Below are 26,352 nucleotides of genomic sequence, written 5' to 3' on the forward strand. Positions count from 1 at the left end.
CAACATTTATCTGATGAAAATAGGGCTGTCCTAAGGAAAAGCAGGACATTCTGGGGTCAAATGTCAAGGTTTCAGGGAATTACAATCCCTGAACACCGTATCTATTAAGTAATGGTGTTGCTCCAAGCCAAGTCCCACCCCCTCAGTCCCTCCTATTCTACACCACCCCTGCGCTGGCTAATCTGAGCTTTCTGCCTCTGAGCTTTCTGTTCTACTACTCTCAATGCACGCCTGGTTCTGGGCAAGGGGAGTCGGGAATGCTTTCTAGAGACACCGAGTCTGTCAGCTGTCCCTCCCCTGGTGCATCTTCTTCCTGCTGCTCTCTCAATATTTCCCAGCTTTTCCCCTCTGCAGCCTCTGAACTATGCCCTTCTGCAAACCACTCTTCTAAATCTACACTGTTCTCCTCTTCTCGTAAGGTGCAGGGGGGGGGGCTCCCACCATTCCTCCTCAGTCCAGTCCCTGAGATCAAATAAAAAACTGGGACGGCTTCTGTAAATCCGGGACTTTCTCTGGAAAATAGGGACACCCGGAGGGTCTGTTTAAACCTTTGCTTTGTTATTACAGATCCTGGCTGGAGAGCCCTTTGGAAGCACTCCAAGCAAGAGCATACCTGCTGGGCAAGAAGAATCTGCACAAGATCTCGATACGATCTGGTCTTTGGGGGCAAGGCGAAAAATTATATTATCGTATCAGCGATTGATTGGGCCTTTTTTCTTTAGATGGACTGGGTGACTACCCTGCTAGATGCTGATTTATTTCCTTGGTGTTTCCACAGGGCTACCTCCAGTACTCGGTTTTATTCTACGGCTACTACGGACAGGCGAGGAAGATTGGGACAGCAGGCTACCGGCTGCCCCTTGCTTACTTCCTCGTCGGAATGGCCGTCTTTGCTTACAGCTTCATCATCCTCTTAAAGAAGTAATGCAGCTCTTTTGCTTAAGGCAGGAGTCGCCAAACTTTGGGGCTCAGGGCAGACATTTTTGATTTTCGAGAAAGCGCTGCGGTCACAAAATGGTTGCTACGGGGCATGTGGGAGAGGACGGGCAAGTAGGGGCTGGGCATCAGGTTCAGCCAATGCCTGAATCCCAAATCCAGAGATGGGTGAATTCAAGGTGGGATCCAGGCTTTGTCCAAGTCAGGTCACGGTTGCCCCGAGCTGGGCCACCCGAAGCGAGCCAGAGTGGTAAGGGGGCAGGGAGTTGGGCAGGGAAACAGAGGCAGACAGCCTCTGTGAAAAAACTGCATGGGTTTGTTTGCAAGCAGGTGTTTCAAACAGCACCACACTGCAGGGGAACACACACGCTCAGTCAAACCGAGCAGGATCGAACCCTCTGTTTGTAACCCCCCCCCAAAAAAAATATCCACTGGACTAAAGTTATCCAACTGGAATTGCTCCCCCCGCCATGCTTACATTACTTCATTTGCAAGCAAACAAACTGGCTAGGATTGAAAAATGTGTAAATAAGCAAAGGCATAAATAAGCAAAGATGTTTGGGTGGTGTTTTATTGAACCATACCTGGGGACGCGGGTGGTGCTGTGGGTTAAACCACAGAGCCTAGGACTTGCCGATCAGAAGGTCGGCAGTTCAAATCCCTGCGATGGGGTGAGCTCCCGTTCTCGGTCCCAGCTCCTGCCAACCTAGCAGTTCGAAAGCATGTCAAAGTGCAAGTAGATAAATAGGTACCGCTCGGCGGGAAGGTAAACGACATTTCTGTGCGCTGCTCTGGTTTGCCAGAAGCGGCTTAGTCATGCTGGCCACATGACTCGGAAGCTGTACGCCGGCTCCCTCAGCCAATAAAGCGAGATGAGCGCCGCAACCCCAGAGTCGGCCACGACTGGACCTTTACCTTTACCTGTATCCCTACTGGTGCTAAAACACAGTGTTTAGGAGCAGGACTAGTTAGAAGAGAGATTCCATGGTAGGGAATACCCATTTCAGCATGAACAGGCGTCTCTCAGGAGGAATCCTCTATTTATTTGAAGAACTGCCTGGTCCAAGTTCGGTTTCAAGATGAATCACAATAGAATAAGGAACAGGTGGAAGATCCATAAAGTTTCTCACCTGCAGGTATTATGTGGGCAGCAGACTGAACTGGCACCCACACAACCTAGCCACAGTCTTCTCTATTATGGTGAGATACCTTGCATTCCCGTTTAAATTATAGTGATAATTTCTTAATTCGCAGCAACACATATAAATTTGCACGTGCAAATTTGGTGCAAACCCATTCCCTCTTTTGCCATCTTGGTTACCCTGTGCCGGACAGGTATGTTGATTTATTGGGGGTAAGTCACATAACCATTTTTGCAAGCCATTTCCCATAGCATTTGCAATGAGCATGATGTGCAGGATGAACCATCCTTGAAGGCCATATTAGACATGGTGTTTGCTGTGCAGTTTTCCCTTTCTAATTGACTTAAAAAAAACAAAACCCTTATCGTGTGTGGTAGTGGGGTGGTTTGAGATCGACAAAGAGATTGCGACCAGGCATGGGAGCAGGGGCGTAGGAAGGGGGGGACAGGCTGCCCCAGGTTCCATAATGGAGGAGGGTGACAAATTATCAAGGAACAATCACTGCCCTACTAGGGCGGTTCATAAAAAACATTTTTTAAAAAATGCTTGCTCCAAAGGTCTTATTTTAATACACTAGGGATTATATAGCTATATTTGAAATTTCATGCATATCAGTTAATATCTTGACCCTCCTCCGCGAAAATAGCGGTTTACTTGGCCGTTTTCCTATGTCATGAAGGCTGAAATTTCAATTCAGTGGAACACTTACTGTTCCCAACCCTAAACCTGCAGAAAGCCACCTAATTAGACTTTAATTTTATTTTGACATGTTTTTAGGAAGTAATTTAATCATTGTTTGATTTTATACCAATGTTACATATCTGATATTAGCTGCCCTGAGCCCGACTTCGGCCAAGGAGGGCAGGATATAAATAAAAGTTTATTATTATTATTATTATTATTATTATTATTCCTTTGTAAGAAAAGATGGAACCATTTTTGCAGGCAAAAAATAATAATCAATGGGGGGGGACAAGAAATTATCTGCACCAGGTACCACCTGATCTTCCTACGCCTCTGCATGGGAGATCTTTAACTCTTTTGCCTCCAGAATTCTTGTACCTGCAATGGGAGGATTAGTATTAAAATTATTAACGATTAGCCATTTGCAATCGGAGCAGTACTATCATTCAGTGCCTGTTCAAACACTGTGCTTTGGAGTGGAGTCAGTTCATACATTCAACGGAGAAATTCGGTGACTGGGGATCAGGTGCATGTATGAACCAGCCCTTGAGCAACTCACATTTATGCAACGTTTCCACTGCTCTTATCCAGGATGGCTAAAAATTCAAGAATGAGCCTAGCAAGTGCTTCTGATGAAAATTACACGTTTTGTTGGCGGGTCTTCTGTGCCTGGGATTATCTCATTGGCAACCCTGAGGCTGCAGAGAGCAAATCAGCTGCCATAGTTAACAGCATCAGGGTAAGCGACTGGTCTCTGTAGCCACAAGAGATGCCTGCCTGTGATTGTTGTGCATGAGGCAAATGTGTTACGGACCGAATGCAAAAAGAAAAGAAAAATGCAAGACATTAATGCTCCAAAGGTGCAATTCTTGTTAGTGTTTGAAAGTAACACTGTTTGGTGGTAATTGTTTGTAGAGGCAGCTCTGCAAACAGCAGACAGAACCCCAAAGGGATCTGTGAAAAAAACCAAAGATTCTATTTTATCCCAAGGAAATAGATGACTTTAGAAGAATTAAGAGCTCTTCTTTTAATGGATTGCTAGCTACAGAGTATTGTGACCTGCCAATAAATGATAAAGCCTCGCATTTCTAAAGAGAGAATAATAATCATCTAGTAAAATCTAAGTGCACATGGAAATAGCAGCACATGGTCACACCTAAATCCTATTATCCATAAGAATTCAAATAGTCTGCCTCTCCTTTCTGACTGGGGGTAGTAAAAACAACAAAAAGGGGTTGTGGCGCCTAAAAAGCTTGACTTGCACCCTAACAGTTCTCTAATACCTTAGAGCAGGCACAGGCAAACTCGGCCCTCCAGATGTTTTGGGACTACAATTCCCATCATCCCTGACCACTGGTCCTGTTAGCTAGGGATCATGGAAGTTGTAGTCCCAAAACATCTGGAGGGCTGTGTTTGCCTATGCCTGCCTTAGAGAGGGACAGGAGAGTTCAAAAGGGGGCTGACTCAGCAATGCAATCCTATGCATGTCTACTCAGAAGCAAGTCCCACAAAGCTCATCACATGCCATAGGAGCCAACTCCTAGGGGCCAAGGTCCCTTTGCCCCCCAATAAAATATTTGAGGGGGCTGCCCCCCAAAGTTGATGGTCATTGCCATTCAAATGGTAAGCGTGCACTGCATCATGTGATTGATTATGTGGGGCGGGGCTTACGTGCCCCACCCCCAGTGTTTTATTCAGGTTGGCATCCCTGCTACATGCTATTATTTTTGTGTTTCACAGGAAGCCATACTAGAAGAACAGGAAAAGAAGAAAAGCACAAACATGTATGTATATGTATAATTTCCCAGCCTGTGTTCCACGGTTGCAAAAGTGGAATTGTCTTCCTCCTGTCCTTTTGAAACAATATGAAAATGACTTGCTGAAGCAATATCCATACTTTGTCCTACCCTCGTGTAAAGGGCCGTGACCATAAGCTTAAGGATCATCGCCAACATCCTTGTTCTCCTCTCACTTGCCGGAAGCATTTACATCATTTACTTCGTAGTGGATCGATCCCAGAAATTAGAGCGCACGAAAAAGGAACTAACACTCTGGGAAAAGAATGAGGTAATAAAAACACATTCTATTCGTCTCCGTCTGCAGTATGGGGGTGATTACATTGACCTTTGTTACTGGGCTATCCACACTTAAATACAGGTTTTGAAAAATTTTCTCTCAAAATACACATTTTTTTCATTAATATTTTATTAAGTTTTATCAATAGAAAAGTTCAGGAAAATACAAAAACAGAAAAATACAAAATTACAAAATACAAACATTAAACACAAAAAAGAAGAAGAAAAAACACATATAAAAGAAAACAAAACTCCCTCTTTCTTGATTTCTCATCTTTAGTTAACTTATTTTCCTGACTTCCTCACGCCTCCCTTTTTTGTATCCCTTTTAAGAATTGGTTCAGCAAATTCATATCCTATTAGTTTATCTATTATCAATCCCATCTTACATTTTACCTTGTTGCTAGAACCCCTTCAATTCATTTCAATGTCATCAGCATTCAAAAATTTTACAATATTTCTGTAAATAAGTTTTAAATTTCCTCCAATCTTCTTCCACCGACTCTTCTCCCTGGTTACATTTTTAAACCTTATTTTGAATACGGGTTTTGAGCCAAGAACTGAGAGCCACGGCTTATGTAGAAGTGTGGAATCCAAGAGAGAGCAGCAGTTTGATCTGAACATTAATCCGAGATGTGTGGATCAAGTTATTCTGCACCCCGTTTAGCAAATGATTGAATCCCATAGGGACCCCTGGCGAAATTGAGGTACAAACTGTGAGACAAGGACAACTGTGACTTTAAAGAAGAATCAGAACTTTTTACAATTTATTTAAAAAAACCCACACAAAATGAATTGGACTCCTTGGCAGGTTTTGAATAAACATACACAAATTTATTGGTTGTTAACATACTAGACAGATAATTTAAAGATTTTTACAATTTTACAATATGCAGAGAACAACATGTGTTGAAACATCAGAGAGAGGAGCTGAGGGAAGTTTTTGGGGAGGTTCTTCTTGGGAAGGGGAAAAAATTGGGGGGGAGGAAGATGATATGTTTTGATAATTTGTTGTGTTGAAATCCTTAATAAAAACTATTTTTTTAAAAAAAGAATTCCACAGGGACCTCTGCTAAAAATCACACGTGTCCCTCTTCTTTCCAGGTAAGTGTTGTCGTCTCCCTCATCACAATGCTCGCTCCTTCTGCCTTCGAATTGGTTGCTGCACTAGAGATGTACCACCCTCGAACAACCCTACGCTTTCAGCTTGCCAGGTATGGGAAGGAGGGCTGGACTGATTGTATACAGTGGTACCTCGGGTTACAGACCCTTCAGGTTACAGACACTTCAGGTTACAGACTCCGCTAACCCAGAAATAGTACCTCGGGTTAAGAACTTTGCTTCAGGATGAGAACAGAAATCGTGCGGTGGCAGCGCGGCGGCAGCGGGAGGCCCCATTAGCTAAAGTGGTGCTTCAGGTTAAGAACAGTTTCAGGTTAAGAACAGACCTCCAGAAGGAATTAAGTACTTAACCCGAGGTACCACTGTATAGGCAAGAAGAAGCTGGAACAGATCCAAGTGTCTAACTCAGTATAATTCAGTTTCCTATATAGCACTGTGAACTGATGGTAGCTTTCTGCACTTGACATTTCTGTTTTTGTTTTGACAGAGTTCTTGTCTTATATCTGGGAAATCTATACAGTTTGATCATTGCACTTCTGGACAAAGTGGACAGCATGAGCATCGCTGTAAGTTGCAAATCTCAACCATCTTTGGGATGTAAGATCTATGCTTTTTATTTATGTTTTTGGCCTTTAATGTTCCATCTGTTTTTCTGAGGAACTCAAGGTGAATAACAAGTCAAAATGCAAAAACAATATTTCAAAAGTATTAAGAGGGTCCAAATGCATAAAGAAGAGATAGACAGACAGGACAGCTTACTCTATGGCATTAACCCCTTCATGCATTAATTAGACTTAAGCATGCTGGCTCCCTCGGCCTATAGAGTGAGATGAGCGCCGCAACCCCAGAGTCGTCCGCGGCTGGACCTAACGGTCAGGGGTCCCTTTACCTTTTATGCTGGCTATATGAGGCTGGTTATCTCACACTTTGTTGCTCTCCTCTGAACTGCTCCCAGCTGGTAAGATGCTGTGCCCACTGATTTACCTTATAGGGCTGTTATAAGGGCTGGAAGAGAACCTGTCACCCTCCAAATGTGGTGTACTCCATATTCCCATTGTCCCTGACCATTGGCTGTTGACTGATGAGAGACGGAGAGTTGGCCACAGGTTCCCTAGCTCTGTCCTAAAAGATCTAGATCTCCAAACTGGCTGGAACCAGGATATTTTAAGCACCACCTTCTTAAGGCTTAAGTTTATGAGTTTGACTTTTGCTCCATGATTTCAGGAATCTGAAGTTCACAACAATGGAAGCACCACAGTGATTGCCACAACCACTTCAGCTACTAAACTTGTTAGAGAAGACAACTTTTCAACAATCATTCCTAGTATGCACATTATGAGGACCAGCACCTTTCTTCTGGTTGACAACCACACTCAAAGCTACGCTCTACCCATCAGCATGGTGACCAACAAGACAACATCTTATGAATCCAACACTCAGAGCCACCAAGATCAATGCTGGGAGACCTATGTTGGGCAAGTAGGTTTGACCTTTATGTGAGACTAGACAGGCAGGTACCCAAAGACAAGGTCTTTGCAGGGATGGCAGCAGGATTGATGAATGGTTCCACTGTGGAGATCTGTTGAGCCCTTTTATATGTCAGCTTTTGAATCGGGGATGGGGATTCTGTTTTCCTCAAAATGTTGCTGGGCCAATTGTATTCACTGGATTGATTTCCATTCCAAACATGGGACAGACAAACAAAATTTGTTAGGCAATTTCTACTCCCGTATCTGCATTTGTTGGAATTCTCTGACATTCCTACCCATGACTGAAGCATGTGTGACATCAACACAGAATAGAAATAGTTTGATCCATCTTTCCCTGTTCCTGGCAGTAATGGAAGGTACAGAGGCGCATCCCTTGCCCTGGAATGTGATATTTTTGCATCCTTCCTGTTTCAGGAAATGTTGAAGCTGTCGATTATTGACATGCTCTTCACTGTGGCGAGCATCCTGTTGATTGACTTCTTCCGTGGGCTTTTTGTCCGATACTTAAGTGACTGTTGGTGCTGGGATTTGGAAAGCAAATTTGTGAGTATATACTTACTATTAGTAAAGAAGGAGAATGGGAGGTAAAAACTGGGGGCACATTGCACAGACATGGAGGTAGCTGCTGACTACTACATTCCTATATTGCATCACCCAGCCCTTTCACTGTAACACAATGGCGGGGGATCTGTGGACCCTGCAGATGTTGTTGGACCATTAGTCACTCTGGTGGAGCTGATGTGAGTTGCAGTCCAACAACATCTGGAGGGCCACAGTCTCCCTACCACTACTGATGATTATATCTGTGATTATTATAACACCTCCAGTCAATAGATGATGCTGTTCCACATCCTTTAGTGCCCAGCTAAGGTTCTATACCTTGTCCATCTTGTTGTTCTTTCTTTGGGGCTTCCTAAATTGGGCAGATCTAAACTGGGGACCAAAGCACTGTTGTTTTAACTTGCTAATTGGCTATAAAGTCTGCTGTTCTAAGTGAGTGTTAACAATAATTTCATTTAGCCACAATGCAACATTCCCCATCTTTGCTTTACAGTAAGCATCACCTGGTGTTCCAGCCAGATCTGCTCTCTTTAGGGCAAAGAATTATATTGACAACTGGCTGTGGCATATTATTACATTAAGAGTGCCATAGATGAATATTTACTCTGAAAAAAAGAGTGGCTTTCTAGTCCTGTACTTTTGTTTACTTTGCAGCCAGAATATGGAGAATTCAAAATAGCAGAAAATGTCCTGCATTTGGTCTACAATCAAGGGATGATTTGGTGAGTACACATATGAAATTTTGTGAGAGTTGTATTTTTTTAAAATTGTAATTGCAATTGATTTTATTTTAATTTTTTCAATACTTGCATTCTGACAATACTGAGCTCAACGTGGCTCAGAATGGCATTAAAAATTAAACAAAGATTGCAGTCACTATTAATCATATCAAAAGCGCAACAGCATATAAAGAAGGCAGAAAACCAACAAATTCACCAAACTGTTAACACATTTCAATACAATCTCATAGTGATCCAAAATAACTTTTTATGCGATAGATCTAGATTGTGTGTGAACTACACAGGAAAAACAAGTAGTCTGTCTCACTGATTCTGGAATAAAATGTCATGTGTACATGGCTTGAGAGAGCTCGCAATTACCCCCCGTTTTGAGATGAGCAATGGCAAGCTTGCTTACCTGTATCTCCCCTCTCCGCTGTGCCTTCCTTTCCCCAAATTCATCGCTGCTTGCGGGGACGATGCTTGTTTTCTCTCCTAGGATGGGAGCCTTCTTTTCGCCCTGCCTCCCAGCGTTCAACGTTCTCAAGCTGATAGGGCTCATGTACCTGCGGAGCTGGGCTGTGCTAACTTGCAATGTCCCCCATCAGCAAGTCTTCAGAGCCTCAAGGTAGGTTAGTCAGTGAGTAAGTAAGTAAGGTGGCCATAGGGTTGTCTCCAATGCTAGTCCTATTCTGTGTAGACCCACTAACAATCAACTTAGGTCCACTAATTTTGATTGGTCTCCTCTAAGTAGGACTTTGTTGGCTTCACACCAGTCTAGCGAGGTGGAAAACAGTAGCTTCTGCTTGTATATATTAAATCAATGGGTGTGTCTTGCTTTTAATTTATTTTTTTTTAAAAAAATAACAACTGCTGGGGGCTGGGGCTGGTGGAAACACACATCCGGGAAGCAGATTTTCAATCACTCACCTTTCATTAGTTTATTTATGTAACAAAACGTATAGACTGCTTAATTTTTTTTAAGAAAAAAAGATTTCAAAGCAATTTATATGAAATAGAATAAAATATTTATAACAAAACAGTGACCAATAAACTTTTTTTAACGTAGACATCTATAAAACCATCAAAGTATAGATGAAATCAACAGTGGCCTCTTCACTGTGAAGACCCCCCCCTTTCCTAGAGGGCGTTAGTGGGTCTGACCTGATGCCAGAAACACAGTTGGGGAGGCTGTGCGTGTGATTTTTACAGGGACCAAGGAGCTGGGGGTGAGGGGAGAGAGTTAACCTCCCTCTCGGGGTACTGCAGTCTCAATTCTCATTGCCAGTAGCAACATTAGGTGCAGATTCCGTGACTGAAGTCCGGGGCAGCTTGGGGTGGGGGGTGGCAGTGATGCAAATAAGGCCAGCCAGTGAGGGGCAGCTAATGGGGTGGGTGTGTCATGCCTGCCTCTCAGAGGGTGAAAATGAAGCAAAGCAGCATGGGCATTCCATGGCAATGGAGGGGCAAGAGGGGAAGAGGCATCTGGGAAAAAGGACAAACGGCCTTGGCCCAGTATACCTGAAGGAGCATCTCCACCCCCATCGTTCAGCCTGGACACTGAGGTCCAGCTCCAAGGGCCTTCTAGCGGTCACAGGAACCAGGCAGAGGGCCTTTTCGGTGGTGGCTCCCACTCTGTGGAACACCCTCCCATCAGATGTCAAGGAAATAAACAACTATCTGACTTTTAGATGTCATCTGAAGGGAGCCTGTTTAGGGAAGTTTTTAATGTTTTATGTTTTTGATGTCATATTATCATCATCATCATCACCACCACCAGCATGGCACAGGAGAGGGTTTCCACAGGGTGGGAGCCACCACAGGGTGGGTGCTTCAACTGTCATCCCTGGCCATTCCCCTGCATGTAATTGCTGCCTTAGCAGGATGCCTCAAAGACAAGCATCCATTTAATATATCCTTCAGTTTCCTCTGGAAGTAGAGTTTTGCAGGGCACTGTCGATCCCGAGAATGTTCCAAATGCCTTAAAGGAAGGGGTGTGTTTATTAGAACTGATGGTGCCACGAGGGGGTGGGGACCTGTTGCAGCCCTCCAGAGGTTCTGGGACCCCCATCAATGGTTGAAGGAAGCTGGAGCTCAATGACATCTGGAGGTTCAGAAGTTCCTCCCCTCCCAGGTCTCATAGATCGCAAATCAGCTTCTTTGCCTCCAGGTCATCAATTCGAAGCCAGCAAGGGGGAGAGAAAGGCTATAGCTTGATGGCACTTTGTTAATTGAATTGTTCGAAGTTCATTTTCTAAGTGACTGTACTGCACTGGGATCACATGGGACCTCGGCAGGAGATGGAGCCGTCGGCCAAAGATTGGAGCTGGGCAGCTCAGGGTGAATGCCAAAAGCCAAACTGGACCAAGAAGTACAGTGGTGCCTCGCAAGACGAAAAGAATCCGTTCTGTGATTCTCTTCGTCTAGCGGTTTTTTCGTCTTGCGAAGCAAGCCCATTGACGGATTAGCGGATTAGCGCTATTAGCGGCTTTTAGCGGCTTTTAGTGGCTTATCTGCTGATCGGATCAGCTGATAAGCAGCTTAGCGGCTTAGAAAAAGGGGGGGAAAGGGGAAAAAACCAGCAGGAACTCGCAAGACATTGTCGTCTTGCGAAGCAAATTCGTTTTGCGAAGCACCTCCAAAACGGAAAACTCTTTCGTCTAGCGAGTTTTCCGTCTTGCGAGGCATTCGTCTTGCGGGGCACCACTGTATAGAATAGGTCAGAGGGATGACAACTGGTCAGTGAGGGCAGATCAAAGGCACAGATAACAACTGGGCAGTGAGGGCAGATCAAAGGCACAGATAACAACTGGGCAGTGAGGGCACAACAGTCAACTGTGTGGTTAACCACCAGAGATGGCAGCCATCCTGCTCCTCTCTCGGCCAGTAACATTTAATAAAGCAAAACCTGTGATATGATGTGATCACCTTCCTTCCTCTCTTCCTTGGATGCTGCTTGGGCGAATTTTTACCACCATGTGACTTGCTATGCTTTATTAAATATTACTGGGAGGGGTGTGAGGAAGAGCTAAAAGGTAAAGGGATCCCTGACCATTAGGTCCAGTCGTGTCCAACTCTGGGGTTGCGGTGCTCATCTTGCTTTACTGGCCAAGGGAGCCGGCGTACAGCTTCCGGGTCATGTGGCCAGCAGGACTAAGCCGCTTCTGGTGAACCAGAGCAGGGCACGGAAATGCCGTTTACCTTCCCGCCAGAGCGGTACCTATTTATCTACTTGCACTTTGACGTTCTTTCGAACTGCTAGGTTGGCAGGAGCCAGGACCGAGCAACGGGAGCTCATCCTGTCATGGGGATTCGAACCGCCGACCTTCTGATCGGCAAGTCCTAGGCTCTGTGGTTTAACCCACAGCGCCACCCATGTCCCTCAAAAGAAGAGATAGCCGGCTGCTGATTTTGATTGCAGCTATGCAATGGCTGTAAGGGCCACCTTGGAATGTTTGTGTGCATTTATCTACTTGCACTTTGACGTGCTTTTGAACTGCTAGGTTGGCAGGAGTAGGGACCAAGCAACGGGAGCTCACCCTGTTGCGGGGATCCGAACCGCCAACCTTCTGATCGGCAAGCCCTAGGCTCTGTGGTCTAACCCACAGCACCACCCACATCCCTCTAGACCTTGGTTATAGCCCCCCAATAACCAAAACAGGAACTTCCGAGGTGGGGCAATGCCATATATCTTCCTTCCTAGCTACGGGATACAGTGGAAGGAAGACTTTGGCATCAAGAATTCAAGTTTGATGGGTAAGATGCCCAGGGAGAAGGAAAATCCTACTCAAGGGAGGATTCCCCTAGCAAAAGAATTTCTGTGAATGAGTTAGGGTGTTGCTAGAACCCTTTATGCAGAAGAACTGGGTATTAACTATTTCTTTCCTTGTAGATCTAATAACTTCTACCTGGCTATGCTGCTCTTCATGCTGTTTTTGTGTATGCTTCCAACCATATTTGCTATTGCCCGCTATAAGCCATCCCTCACCTGTGGGCCGTTTAGGTGAGTTGATGCTAGTGAGGCTTTATTTGGGGTTTGTTGTGGTTGTGTGAGAATCCTACAGCGAGACAATCACTTAGACGTCATCTAGCCCATGCACCCTTGCTCAGCACAGGAATCTGACAAAGTTCGGAAAGACAAAACTCAGATGTGCTTGTCTCCATCCTTTTCTCCCAGTCCTTTCCCCGCTTCCCCAACAAACGCAGGCCTAGACGCCTACACAAGATTTCCAGTTATGGCTGTGAAGCTTACTGGGTGGCCTTGGGCTAGTCACTGCTTCTCAGCCTACCCTACCTCACAGGGTTGTTGCAGGGATTAAATGTGGAAGGGCAGAACCATGTACAGTGGTACCTCGGGTTACAGATGCTTCAGGTTACATACACTTCAGGTTACAGACTCCGCTAACCCAGAAATATTACCTCGGGTTAAGAACTTTGCTTCAGAATGAGAATAGAAATCGTGCAGCGGCGGTGCGGTGCCAGTGGGAGGCCCCATTAGCTAAAGTAGTACCTCAGGTTAAGAACAGTTTCAGGTTAAGAATGGACCTCCAGAACGAATTAAGTTCTTAACCCAAGGTACCACTGTACATCACTTTGAACTCCTTGGAGAAAAATGTGGGATAAGAATGCAATCAGTAATATGGCTGTTACCAGAAGACAACTATGAAGTGTCTTAAGATGCTGGGGATTATTATTATTTTTCTCCCGAGAGAGCAACTGAATGTTTTTCACCCTAGCGGACAAGAAAAAATATATGACATTGTGTCCGAAACCATTCAAGCTGACTTTCCTGTCTGGTTCCACAAGATGATGATTTATGTGAGCAGCCCTGTAGTTGTCCTCCCGGCTTTATTGCTTCTCTTGTAAGTCTATAAACCTATTTTATCGATTTCACTGCCAACATTACAGCTGCTGTTGACCTACATGTTCAGAACATCCTTTGACCCTTCTCAGACTGTATCATTTTAGAATGATGAATGACACCATGGTGGAATATGCTCTCCCATGAAAAATTCTCCCCAGGCATAGAAAAAGTAGCATATAAAGAAACACTTTAGACCTGAAGCTTTCTTCCTGACTTGCTCTTTCCAGATTCCCCCCCCCCCCAATGTGGAGGAGCTTCCAGTCTTCCTATTTATAAACACACACACACACATGTCTGGATTTGGGTCTATGTCCCATTGAGCTCAATAGGACAAGTGAGCTGTGACTTATTTTCATTCTGCTAATTTCAATGGGGGTTTTAGTGTGACAAGCTGTCTCTGGTTTGAGGCCATACATCTGTGCATGTATGTTGTCCTCAGGTGTCTGGGAGGTTCACAGGATAACACATACAATAAGGCCACCCTGTCCACTTCAGCTGAACACTTCAGTTGAAGGTGGCTTGGAAAGGAATCTGTACACAAAGTTCTCCAGTGAAATGAATGGGAAGAATGAATCGTGTGCATCATAGTTCACACAGGGGTCTGAATCAGGAGCTTGGTAGGTTTCTGGATGAAACATCGGCTCTGGATCCATTCCAGTCCGGATTCCGCACTGGTCATGGGACCGAGACAGCTCTGGTCACCCTAACAGATGATCTCCGCAGGCAGCTGGATCGAGGCGGGTCGGGGCTGCTGATTCTTCTAGACCTGTCAGCAGCCTTCGACATGGTCGATCACAAACTCCTGGACCACTGCCTTGCCGACGTGGGGATCCAGGGCACAGTCCTTCAATGGCTGCGCTCGTTTCTCTCTGGTCGGGGACAGAGGGTGGCGCTTGGGGGGGAATTGTCATTGTGCCACTCCTTGGTGTGTGGAGTGCCTCAGGGTGCGATATTCTCCCTGATGCTTTTCAACATCTATATGCGCCCCCTCGCCCAGCTTGTCCGGAGTTTTGGGCTGGGCTGCCATCAGTATGCTGATGACACCCAACTCTATCTGTTGATGGATGGCCATCCTGACTCGGCCCCAGACACACTGATCAGATGCTTGGAAGCTGTGGCTGGATGGTTACGTGGGAGCCGGTTGAAGTTAAATCCTTCGAAGACAGAGGTCCTCTGGCTGGGACGGGACGATATGGGATTGAGGGGGCAACTCCCATCTCTTGCGGGGGTGCAATTAGTGCCAGCACCGTCCGTTAAGAGTTTGCGTGTAATCTTTGATACCTCCCTCTCCATGGAGGCACAGATTGCAGCTATAACAAAGGCGGCATTTTTTCATCTCAGCCAAGCTAAGCAGTTGGCTCCTTACCTCTCTCACCCTGACCTAGCCACTGTGATCCACGCGACGGTCACCTCCAGACTGGATTATTGTAACTCGCTCTACGTGGGGCTGCCCTTGAGACTGACCCAGAAACTCCAGCGGGTGCAGAATGCCGCAGCGAGACTCCTTACGGGGTCTTTGCTGCGAGATCACATTCATCCGGTGCTATACCAGCTGCACTGGCTCCCGGTGGAGTACAGGATCAGGTTTAAGGTGCTGGTTTCAACCTTCAAAGCCCTATACGGCCTAGGACCCTCGTACCTACGGGACCGCCTCTCCTGGTATGCCCCACAGAGGAACTTACGGTCTTCAAATAAAAACATCTTGAAGGTCCCAGGCCACAGAGAGGTTAGGCTGGCCTCAACTAGAGCCAGGGCTTTTTCGGCTGCGGCTCCAACCTGGTGGAACGCTCTGTCACAAGAGACAAGGGCCCTGCAGGACTTGACATCTTTCCGCAGGGCCTGCAAGACAGAGCTGTTCCACCAGACCTTTGGTCAGGGCGCAGCCTGACTACCCCCTCTGGCAATCTTTACAAAACTTTAGTTTATGGTTGCCATCAATTTTGATTTTAATTAATTTTTATAATGTTTTTATAATGTTGCACTATTTTAGTGTTGTTAGCCGCCCTGAGCCCGGCTTCGGCTGGGGAGGGCGGGATATAAATAAAATTTATTATTATTACTATTTAATGTGTATTTAAGTCTTACTGATAATGGAAGATTGGTGCATGGTGTATTTTGGATTGGAGGCTATCTGGTATTCTTCTAATCTGCTCTTATGTAAGTGGTCTCTCAATTCTGTGTATTGATCAGCTTATTGATCAGGTCCACAGCTGCTTAGTTTCAGCAACTCTGCAAGATTAGAAGTTTACACAACATTCACTGATCTTCATGGAAATGAATGGTTTGCAGTTATAATCATTTCCCTGTCCCGGCACCAGAGCAATATGGTTCAGTGATGACCCTGTGTTTCTCTCTTCCAGCATGCTAATTTATTATCTGCAGAGTATTGCTAGGTCGTTAAAATTCACTAACAATCAACTGAGGATGCAGATCCAGAATGTAAGTATCTGTTATCTTTTAATTTTTAAAAGCTCTTATTTCTCATGTTTAGTGGCATTTCATAAAGGACCTAGCACCAAAATATTGGGTGGGCAAGGACTGGAAGATGAACTGTAATATTTATTCTGCATTAGCAATTTGTACTGGGTGTTTCTGTTATTGACAGATCCTATTAAGTCATCCCAAGTGTTTTGTGTGCATTCTAGGAAAGAACTGAAGACAAGAAAAAAGTGGTCCAAATGGCAGCAGGTGAGAAGAAATGCTAAATCCACAAACAGGAACCTAAGAAACACTTAGTTGTGTTTGACTGAATGCTCTTTGGGAGCACAGACCATCTATTTCAGCAACTACTTCCACCAGAACCATTAGGAAATCATGTCACATTTATGTCAGCGGGAGACTTAGCATCAATATTGTTGGGTGCAAAATTGTCCAGTGCTTTATTGTTCTGCTGAAAAATTTGTTTCGTGAGCTCGTGACTAACAATGCAAATACAATATTAGACGGGCTTGACAATTTCAAAGTTTTTAGCTTTGTTTGCTAAATTAGAGTACGCTGGGCAGCTTCCAACATATATAAAAGCATAATACAACATTAAACAACTTCCCTATACAGGGCCAGTGGCGAAGCTTCATGCTCCAGCACCGGGGGGGGGGGAGCAGGTGGGGGCGGGGCTGGCATGCGTCCCAGGGGGGCGCGCCACCCACAGGGGCGTGGTCACATCCTGGAGGCAGGGCGTGCCGCCTGTAGGGGCGTGGCACCCAGCACGGGCAGGAGGCAGCCGTGATGGCACCCCACTAGGATCGCGCTGCCCGGGGCGGTGCGCTCCCCCCGCACTCCTCTTCCTCCACCAGTGTACAGGGCTTCCTTCAGATGTCTTCTAAAGATTATATACCGTATTTTTTGCCCATAACACTCACTTTTTTCCTCCTAGAAAGTAAGGGGAAATGTCTGTGTGTGTTATGGAGGGAATGCCTACGGGTGGCATGCCTACGGATTTTCCTCCTCTTAAAGCTATGTGCGTGTAATGGTTGGGTGCGTGTTATAGAGCGAAAAATACGGTAGTTAGTTAGTTATCTCCTTGGCTCTCCAATATTTCTTCAATAAAAATCGGAACGTCCTAAGGAAAAGCAGGATGTTCCAGAATGAAACCAGAAACTGGGACAGCTTCTGTAAATCTGCGACTGTCCCTGGAAAAGAGGAACACTTGGAGGGTCTGCAGATGTGAAAACAACTGTCCTAGTTGATGAATAAAGAGGCTATAACCATGTTCTTGATTGAATCCACATCTTTAGCCAGAATACAAACTACGGAAGGAAACGACATAAGGCCGGACCAGCAGGAGAGTGACATCATCAGCCAGGAGTCCTCAGCCCGGTGCTCGACGCCGAGGAAGAACGGCAGTGTGGTGAACTTTGAATCACCCAAAGGCAGGAGAATACAAACCATCTCCCAGTCTGTGGCACAGCCTGAAGTAGCCAAGCCAGTCAGCCCACCGCCGGCAAATGCTCCTCCTGCGGCCCCAGCGCCTATAGCGGCTCCCTTGCCCGTAGCATCCCCAGTGCCCATAGCTCCGACACCCGTCACTCCAAAGCCATCTCTGCCCAGTGTACCGAAGCCGAGAGCGGAACCAATTGCCAACAGGTAAAACCCTCCTCTTGAGCTCTGGAAGTAAATGGAGGCCCACAAGAAGCAGCTTCAGTTGTTTTGTTCATGTTATGCTATTGCAGACCATAAGAAGAGCCCTGCTGGTAGTCCAGTATCCTGTTCACACAGTGGCCACCAAATGCCTATGGGAGACCCACATGGATGCAACAGCATTCTTCCCACTGGTGAATCTCAGAAACTGGAACCCAGAGGCAAGCTGCCTGTGGCAGAGGAGGTGGAATAATAAATAATAATAATAATAATAATAATAATAATAATAATAATAATAATAATAATTTATTTATACCCCGCCCATCTGGCCGGGCCTCCCCAGCCTCTCTCGGTGGCTTCCAAAAAAATATTAAAATACTGTGATACATCAAACATTAAAAGCTTCCCTAAACAGGGCTGCCTTCAGATGTCTTCTAAAAGTCTGGTAGTTGTTGTTCTCTTTGCCATTTGGTGGGAGGGTGTTCCACAGGGCGGGTGCCACTTCCAAGAAGGCCCTCTGCCTGGTTCCCTGTAGCTTTGCTTTTCGCAGTGAGGGAACCGCCAGAAGGCCCTCAGCACTGGACATCAGTGTCCTGGCAGAACGATGGGGGTGGAGACGCTCCTTCAGATATACTGGACCGAGGCCATTTAGGGCTTTAAAGGTCAGCACCAAGACTTTGAATTGTGCTTGGAAACATACCGGGAGTCAATGCAGGTCTTTCAAGACCGATGTTATGTGGTCTCAGCGACCACTCCCAGTCACCAGTCTAGCTGACGCGTTCTGGATTAGTTGTTGCTTCTGGGTCACCTTCAAAGGTAGCCCCACGTAGAGCTCATTGCAGTAGTCCAAGCGGGAGATAACCAATAGAGATAGGAAGAATTATTTGAAGCTCGCCTTGGATTGTTTTGGAGACTTAACTTGCAAATTTATTATTATTAAACAAAACAACGAGAAGAACTAAGTCTTTTTCCTCTCTAAACCAATATGAGGTCCTATTCCTCAGAGTATGAAGAGCCAGCTAGAACTGGCCTAGTTGCTGAGATTGGAAACCAAACCATGAGATTGCACGCCAAGGCACCCAAGCCCCAAAGTTCCCAGGAGAACAATAAATCACACTGACATGGGATATTTGGTTTATGGGTTCAATAGGCCACAACTTTATTGGTTACAGATGTGAGTGGTTTGGCGGTGAAGCCAGGCTATATCTTGACTCCTGCCTGTCTGCAGGAAGTCCACAGAAGGGTAAACCACTGATAGGGGGGTGACTTATAATTAGGTCAGATAGTGGCACCCCATGGGGTCCCCATAGGAGCTGTGACATGGCCCTAGCCCATGCCCAGGCTTCGGACAGTATTCACACCCCAGATCCCCTTAGCAGGATATCCTTACTGAGGAGGGGCAGGCAACAACCTCCCCTCCAACCAACGAAAGGCTTACCCAATGCCTAACGTCACAAAAGTTGTGGCAATTGCTACTAGGTAGGCAAAAACCCTCAAAGCTGGTAGCATTTGGCAAAGTCTCTTTCAGGAAGATAGTTGGCCATTACTGATGATCTTGCAGAAGGACACCCATTTGATAACAAACTGGTGTAGACTAAGGACGAGAACTAACATGAGAACAGGCCTTCTCTACTTTGGCCCCCCATCTGTGGAATGCTCTCCCCAGGGAAGTTCGCCGGTGCCTTCATTATACATCTTTAGGAGCCAGGCAAAAACATTCCTTTTTAACCAGGCCTTTGGTTGATCTGTTTGACATCTTATGCCCTTTAAAAATGTTTTTGGGAGTGAGGCGTTATTGGGTTGTTGTTTTTATTTTGATTATATATTTTGTGGTTTTATATTTTGATTTTGTTCTGTGAACCGGGTGGTATATAAATTCAATAAATAATCATAATCCACACTTCCGCTTGCCTAGAAAGCATGGTTCTGAGCAGTTATCGCTCATTTCCCAGGGAAAATCCGTTTTTTAGATAGACAGGAAGAAATGGCAATCCAGGCAAAACCCAAATAGGTAAAGGTAAAGGGACCCCTGACCATTAGGTCCAGTCGCGGACGACTCTGGGGTTGCGGCGCTCATCTCGCTTTATTAGCCGAGGGAGCCGGCGTACAGCTTCCAGGTCATGTGGCCAGCATGACTAAGCCTCTTCTGGTGAACCAGAGCAGCGCACGGAAACGCCGTTTACCTTCCCTCCAGAGCGGTACCTATTTATCTACTTGCACTTTGTGCTTTCAAACTGCTAGGTTGGCAGGAGCAGGGACCGAACAACGGGAGCTCACCCCGTTGTGGGGATTCGAACCGCCGACCTTCTGATCGGCAAGTCCTAGTCTCTGTGGTTTAACCCACAGCGCCACCCACGTCCCATAAATAGTTGGCCCCAATTGAGCGCTAAAGAGCTGTTTTCCCCAGGGAGAAAAGAAGGAGAAGTGGAAGTGTGGATAAGCCCTAAATTAATCTGCCTTCTCTCACACACACTTTCTCTCTTTCTCTTTCTCTGTAGATACACAAGTGCTGCCCATGGAAGTGCAAGCGACCTCTGCAAAGCCAAGGCTTTCACCCCTGTGAAGTACAAGAAACGCCTAGAAGATGTTCACTCAGAACCTCTGTTCAGGAAGAGCCTCCGACAAACCAACCCCGAGGCTCGCGGCGCTGGCGGCACCCCTGCTTTTGTGGGCCGCAGGTCTCACACAGCCAGGTACTTCCTTGTCAACGAGCACGAACCCCGGAAAAAGCTCCTCCGCTCCACCACGCGGCTGCCGAGGAATTTCCGAATGGACGAGTCAGGGGACATCGTGGAGCTGTATCCGAGAAACATCAGGAGGTACATGGTTCGGACGCCACACAGGGCCTACTCCCCTCATTTCAGCGAAGAGGAGGAAGAAGAGGAGTTGAGGAGAGCTCTGGCCAATAGATCCCACCGCCCACGGTCGCTCTCTGATCTCCGAGCAGCCCCCCGCTTCTACATTGGGGAGTGTGCTGACAGCCAGATCCTGAATAGCAAGGCGCTGGCGAAGATGCACTACAAATCTTGGGAGGATGGCTTTGGGCTCACGTTTGGCAGGCCCCCTCACACCCACCGGAAGATTCACCTGAAGAACATTGAACTGGATCCGCGTTACCCGGAGCAGCACCCGAAGGCGAAATCCAAACACAAGCCCGAGCCGTCCCCGACGGAGTCTGACTCCATCTCTGCCGAATCGAGCAGTGACCAGCCAACTAGCGGCAACGACCAATACATCCAAGTCACCCACAGTAAAGACAAGTACCTGAAACCTGGAGCAACGTTAACGAGGAAGAAATCCAAGACTGGTGCCGACTTGAACATGGCCGAGGCTAATGAACTGATATGCTCAAATGTTTAGTGGGGAGGGACGAGCCTGCTTCATTCGAGAGCAGAGGTTCCTAAACTTATTTGGCCTACAACGCCCCCCCCCCCTTTCAGAAAAGAAAATGCAGTGGTACCTCAGTTTTCGAACGTAATCCGTTCCGGAAGACCGTTCGACTTCTGAAACGTTCGAAAACTGAGGCACAAAGGGCGGTCTCCCAATTCAATAGAGAAATTTGTGAAAAACAACAGAGACATGCAGCGGAAGCCGTTCGACTTGTGAGGCGCATTAGAAAACAGAAGCATTTACTTCCGGGTATTTGGCTTTTGAAAACCGAAACTTTTGGCAATGGAGATGTCTGAAAACTGAGGTACCACTGTACTGTGTCTCTCTCTCTCCCCCCCCCCCCGCCGCAGTAAAGGTTTTTCAAAACTGGACGAAGGGTAGGGTAGGCCACGGGAATAAAAACCCATGGGGTGGACCAGAGTCCAATCTGCCCCAGGGGTGGTGTCGCAGCCCACCTGCCATTGGCCAAATAAGCAGGCAAGCTGAGATCCACTTTCCGGGCTTGGTGAACCACAGCTTCCTATCAACCCAACTGGCCATGCTGGTTGGGGCTGATAGCAGCTGGGGTCCAGCCATACCCAGAGTGCCACATGGTACACATCCCTGCTTTAAAAATTTTTTTGAAGCAAAGAGGCAATTGCATTGTGCTTGGAGCAGATACCAATCAGTCCTTATTCTCTATATTCAATCATTCGTGGCTGAACTGTTACTGTGAAATGATATTGCAGCGGTAGAGAAAGGCATTTAAAAGCACTCAAAAGAAACGTACAGAAACCATTGTGTGAAGCTTACTCCACCCTCTCATGAATCTTGGTGTAGTGTACTCACAAGTAAGCCACAATGCATTCAAAAGGACATATTACTAGGTTAAGTGTGTATAAGAACACAACATGAAGTATTGCATTCTGCATCATTGCCAGAAGGTGGCGCTGCTGAGTTGCTCTCTGTTATGCTTGGGTACCACCTATGGCTGGAGGATGGTACTACATCTTCCAGTTCAGCAGTTGCCACGTGACACAGGTAGCCCAATAGGGTTCCACCTGGCTGTATAAAATCACTCGGATTGGCACCTCCTTGCTCCGAGTTTGTATGACAACCACTTTCAGATTGCAAACCTACTTAGCACCTCATTGCCTGTTCTGCCTCCAGATCAACAGTGCACTTTCTAACTCTGTACAATACAGTGCTCATCACTGGCATTAAATAAAATATTAAAAGCAGTAGTTGAACATAGTTGAAAACTCACGTTTGATCAACTCCCTTCTTAATATCAGTGTTTAGTATCTGCTTTGCTTCAGTTTTGCACGGTGCCCGTTTCCAATATAATTATTAAGGCTGCAATATTATAAATCAGTTTAAAGTTTAATTGTTCTAAGAGGTGAGGACAAATCTCACTGAAACAGCAAAATATATTGGGCTGACCCTAACACAGAGGAGGTGAGATGCTGGCCTCATCTGTTTACACACAGTAGCAGCGAAACTGGTTCTTCCACATTTTATGGAAGGTGGAGGCCAAAACGGATTGCAGGGTTGGTCTGTAAACCCTGCCTTCTTATTTTATTAGTGACGTACTCCACAAGGGTAACTTTATAGTGAAGCAAAAAGTCTGATGGCAACTTGGAGACTACAGTGGTACCTTTGTTCTCAAACGTAATCCGTTCCAGAAGTCCATTCCAAAACTAAAGCGTTCCAAAACCAAAGTGTGCTTTACCATAGAAAGTAATGCCAAACAGATTAATCTGTTCCAGAGTTTTAAAAACAACTCCTAAAACAGCAATTTAACATGAATTTTACTATCTAACGAGACCATTGATTCATAAAATGAAAGCAATAAACAATGTACTGCAGTCACACAATCAATCAATCAATCAGTAGCTGAACTGGGTCCCACACAGTCACAAAAACAACAACAAAAAGAGCCGTAAAAACAAAAACACAAAATAAATAGCAAAAACAGACAGACCACAGCATAGCACTATAAATGGAAGCGTGGTATTAAAAACAGAAGTGTAGCACTCAAAACGGAGTACATTTGGCTTCTGAAAAAAGTTACTTCCGGGTTTACAGTGTTTGGGTTCCAAATCGTTTGAGTACCAAGGCGTTTGAGAACCAAGATACCACTGTGCAAATTACTATAGTCCATCTTTCCTCCCAGAAGCTTAAGAACTCTGACCCTTCCCCATTTTGCATTCGCAATCTGCTTAAACCAAACCAAACCTTCAGTTCATCTGCCTCATTGGTCTTCGGCTGGAGACCAGGAGAATGCAGTACAACCTCCTCTAAGCTGGGCCACCATGGCAGCACTACCAACATACAGATATATCATGGAAATGATGGGCCTTGAGTCTGAAAAGGCTGAAGATGATTGATTTAGCTTGATATTGTCAAGAGCAGGGTTTCCCAAACTTGGGTCTCCAGCTGCTTTTGGACTGCAACTCCCATCATCCCTTGCTAGCAGGACCAGTGGTCAGGGATGATGGGAATTGTAGTCCCAAAGCAGCTGGAGACCCAGGTTTGGGAAACCCTGGTCTACAGCAACTGGCAGTGGCTCTTTGGGGTTTCAGACAGACGCCTTCCCCAGCCATATCTGCAGATGCCAGGAAGTGGGGAGGGCGAGGCTTCTTGTTATATGAGAAGACTGGCAATGAAAGAGAGAGGCGTGTTAAATAGGGCATAAGTGAAAACAAGATCCAGTCGAAAGTGTAAAAGGTTCAACCGGAGTGGGCGTAACCCTTTCCCAGCTGGTAATGAGCTGACAAAGCAAGATTCGTAGCGGGCACAAACAGGGCACATTTACTTTCTACATTTGGGCTAGCCACACCCAGTCTCTGTTGAGCCCAAATCTGATAATATCAAATTACACATGAATTCCAGCTCAACAGATTGGAAGCGTCCCTTTGCAACAGGCAATATATGCCATTGCGTGCTAGCAATGACCACTCCCCACATCAAATGGGGGGTGCTTTTTGCGTGGTCTGGCGCAGCCCCCCTGGATCCCAGTGTGGCCCCTGGTAGTTCAGGCTGGCTTCATCCTCCCCAGGCTGGATACCTGGAGGTCTCTGCCTACCTCAGCCAATTGCCCAATCCCGCCTGGGGAGGCGTTGCCAGGGGATTAGCCAGGTAGGGGGAGGGACCGTCCTGCCCACACAACAGAAGGTGAATCCTACCTGTGACGTCAGTTGGCTCCAGAGCTTCTCCCACCCTCCCCTCCCTCAGTTAAGCCTTCTTTTGCAGGTTAATCTCTTCTCCACAGGTACGCAGGTGCTACTGCACCAGGGTCGCTGTTGAAAGCCGGAAAGAAATTTTCCTGCATTGGCAGGTTTTACCTTTCCTATAGCAAAACGTCACAACTTTGGCGGTTTCAGGTCTTGGGCAGAATCCTTTAGTCTATCTTCCTAAATGGGGAGGGGCGCGAAGCGGTGACCCACACCCCCTTGCAGCGGTGATCCCAGGGTTCCCCGTTAAGGGGGTCTTGAGGGGTGACATTGGCCATACGCCAAGAGGTTGTCATTGCTCTCCCCTCCAACAGCGGCAAAATGGGGGGTGGGCTCCCTGCTTGAACAGATGTTCTCCAGAGCCAGCCCAATCCCCACACATTCTGGATAAACCTGATGTCTCCCAGATCCCCGGCTGGGGACTGGGAAGGATAAATGCCCAATGCCTGAGCCAAGGTCTCCCTACATCTGAAACTTAATAAAGTTGTGGCCAATTTAGCACGTTGTCTTGAGTCATTATTCCGCTCAGGGGTCGCCAGGGGCGGGGGGGGGGGGTTACTCAGCCTGTCCACGCAATTGCCATTCTGTTACAGCTGGTGAAACTGGACTCTCATGAGGATTAGTGGAAACAAATTGGACATGGCTGTGGCTCACCTCTCTCCTGCAGCTGGGTCTTCGGGTCTTATTTTGCAGTAATACTTTCACCCCCTTTCCTATCCCATCTGCAGCTCAGTTGTCATGATCATCATGCAGAAGGCTCTGGGTTCAGTCCCTGGCATCTCCAGGATCAAGTGATGGCAAAGCCTAAACCTTTGGTGAGGCCACTGCCAGTCCCAGTAGACAGTACTGAACCAGATGGGACAAACTGTGGGCAGCTTCCTATCTATAGAGCACAGGGATTGGTGGACTGCAACACCCATCAGATTTAGCCAGCATGACCAATGGTCAGGGAAGATCCAGGATTTATGTTGTGGGGGGGGAGGCCTTTTGTTGGGGGGAGGGTAGAGCCGAGCTATCTGCGACTCAGTTGGTCAGTTAGATAAGTACTTTTATTTACTTGATTTGGGGGGGGGGCTGCTCCCCTGCACCCACTTGGCTATGCCCATGGAATGATGGGAGTTGTGGTCCACCACCAACAATAGGATACCACACTGGCTACTTCAATATAACTTTTTTTAAAAAAATGGAGAACACACTACTAGCAGAGGTAGAAAGAGGAAAAACATCAGGTGCTTGAAATAAGATTTATTCCGGGCCTGACTTATTTTGGAATAAATCCTTCACGTTTTAGCCCAAGGGAGGATTTGTTCCAAAAAACACATCGGAGCTGAAATAAATCTTATTTCAAACACATGGAGCACAATCCCCTTTTTTCTTTTCTTACCTGCTTAAGTGCCAGCTGAGCATAAACACTTCATGCATTTTGCAGAGTTGCCTGTATCCTACAAAAACTCATACATACTCCAGTAATGTCTTGCATACCCTTTAAGTTGCTACCCGATGCTTTGTTGATTGTTCTTGTTAGTGCCTTCTGGAATTCTGCCAGTAACGCGACTGGAAACTGAACTGTGAAAGGTTCCTGGGCGCACGGCCTCTATTTTATAGTACCAACTCTTATTCCCGCTTCAATTAAAATATACTGGGTGTTCCCATATATAGGGCACTCCCGTGGCGAAGTGCCCCTTATTTTTGAAATTTTACCCCGGCAACCCATTTACGGAGAGGGGCTAATGTTGTGCGCTGCTTTAATTTCCTCTTGGATGGATGAAAGGCACGCGCCTTCTTCACCTTTAAAAGCGCGGCGCGGGGGCAGCGGGAGACCGGCAGCCAGCCACCCTCCCTCCCTCTCCCACCCGATTCAGCAAGCGATGGCACGCAACAAACCTCTTCCCTCCTCCTCCGTTTACACGGGGACCGTCGCTCCGCTCCGGGCCATTGATCCGCCCACGTGCGCAAGCGGCGCTCCCTGGGACAAGCCGAGGAGAGCGGCCCCGGCGCTGCGATGCTGCCTCCACGTGGGGGCGCCTCCCCTCAGAGGCTCGGCCCCTTTTCTGGGCCGGCCTGGGCAGCTCCGTTC

General features: G+C 46.6%; 1 protein-coding gene across 3 annotated transcripts in view; it reads left to right on the forward strand.

The window, feature by feature from the left end:
• TMC3 (transmembrane channel like 3) overlaps positions 1–22,293 on the forward strand; it is a 50,990-nt gene extending 28,697 nt beyond the window's left edge. For all 3 annotated transcript variants that reach the window (XM_082198333.1, XM_082198332.1, XM_082198334.1), the window contains 17 exons: positions 568–666; positions 779–921; positions 3,354–3,501; positions 4,503–4,546; positions 4,682–4,829; positions 5,942–6,051; positions 6,447–6,525; positions 7,184–7,438; positions 7,864–7,992; positions 8,665–8,732; positions 9,229–9,357; positions 12,622–12,732; positions 13,466–13,591; positions 15,954–16,032; positions 16,239–16,281; positions 17,328–17,676; positions 20,169–22,293. In XM_082198333.1, the coding sequence (XP_082054459.1) occupies positions 568–666; positions 779–921; positions 3,354–3,501; positions 4,503–4,546; positions 4,682–4,829; positions 5,942–6,051; positions 6,447–6,525; positions 7,184–7,438; positions 7,864–7,992; positions 8,665–8,732; positions 9,229–9,357; positions 12,622–12,732; positions 13,466–13,591; positions 15,954–16,032; positions 16,239–16,281; positions 17,328–17,676; positions 20,169–21,030 (2,922 nt within the window). In that variant the 3' untranslated portion in view covers positions 21,031–22,293. The remainder of the gene's footprint in view (positions 1–567; positions 667–778; positions 922–3,353; positions 3,502–4,502; positions 4,547–4,681; positions 4,830–5,941; positions 6,052–6,446; positions 6,526–7,183; positions 7,439–7,863; positions 7,993–8,664; positions 8,733–9,228; positions 9,358–12,621; positions 12,733–13,465; positions 13,592–15,953; positions 16,033–16,238; positions 16,282–17,327; positions 17,677–20,168) is intronic.
• The last annotated feature ends 4,059 nt before the right edge of the window (positions 22,294–26,352 follow it).

Source organism: Podarcis vaucheri (assembly GCF_965113315.1).
Source record: "Podarcis vaucheri genome assembly, chromosome: 14".
NCBI classification, from domain to species: domain Eukaryota; kingdom Metazoa; phylum Chordata; class Lepidosauria; order Squamata; family Lacertidae; genus Podarcis; species Podarcis vaucheri.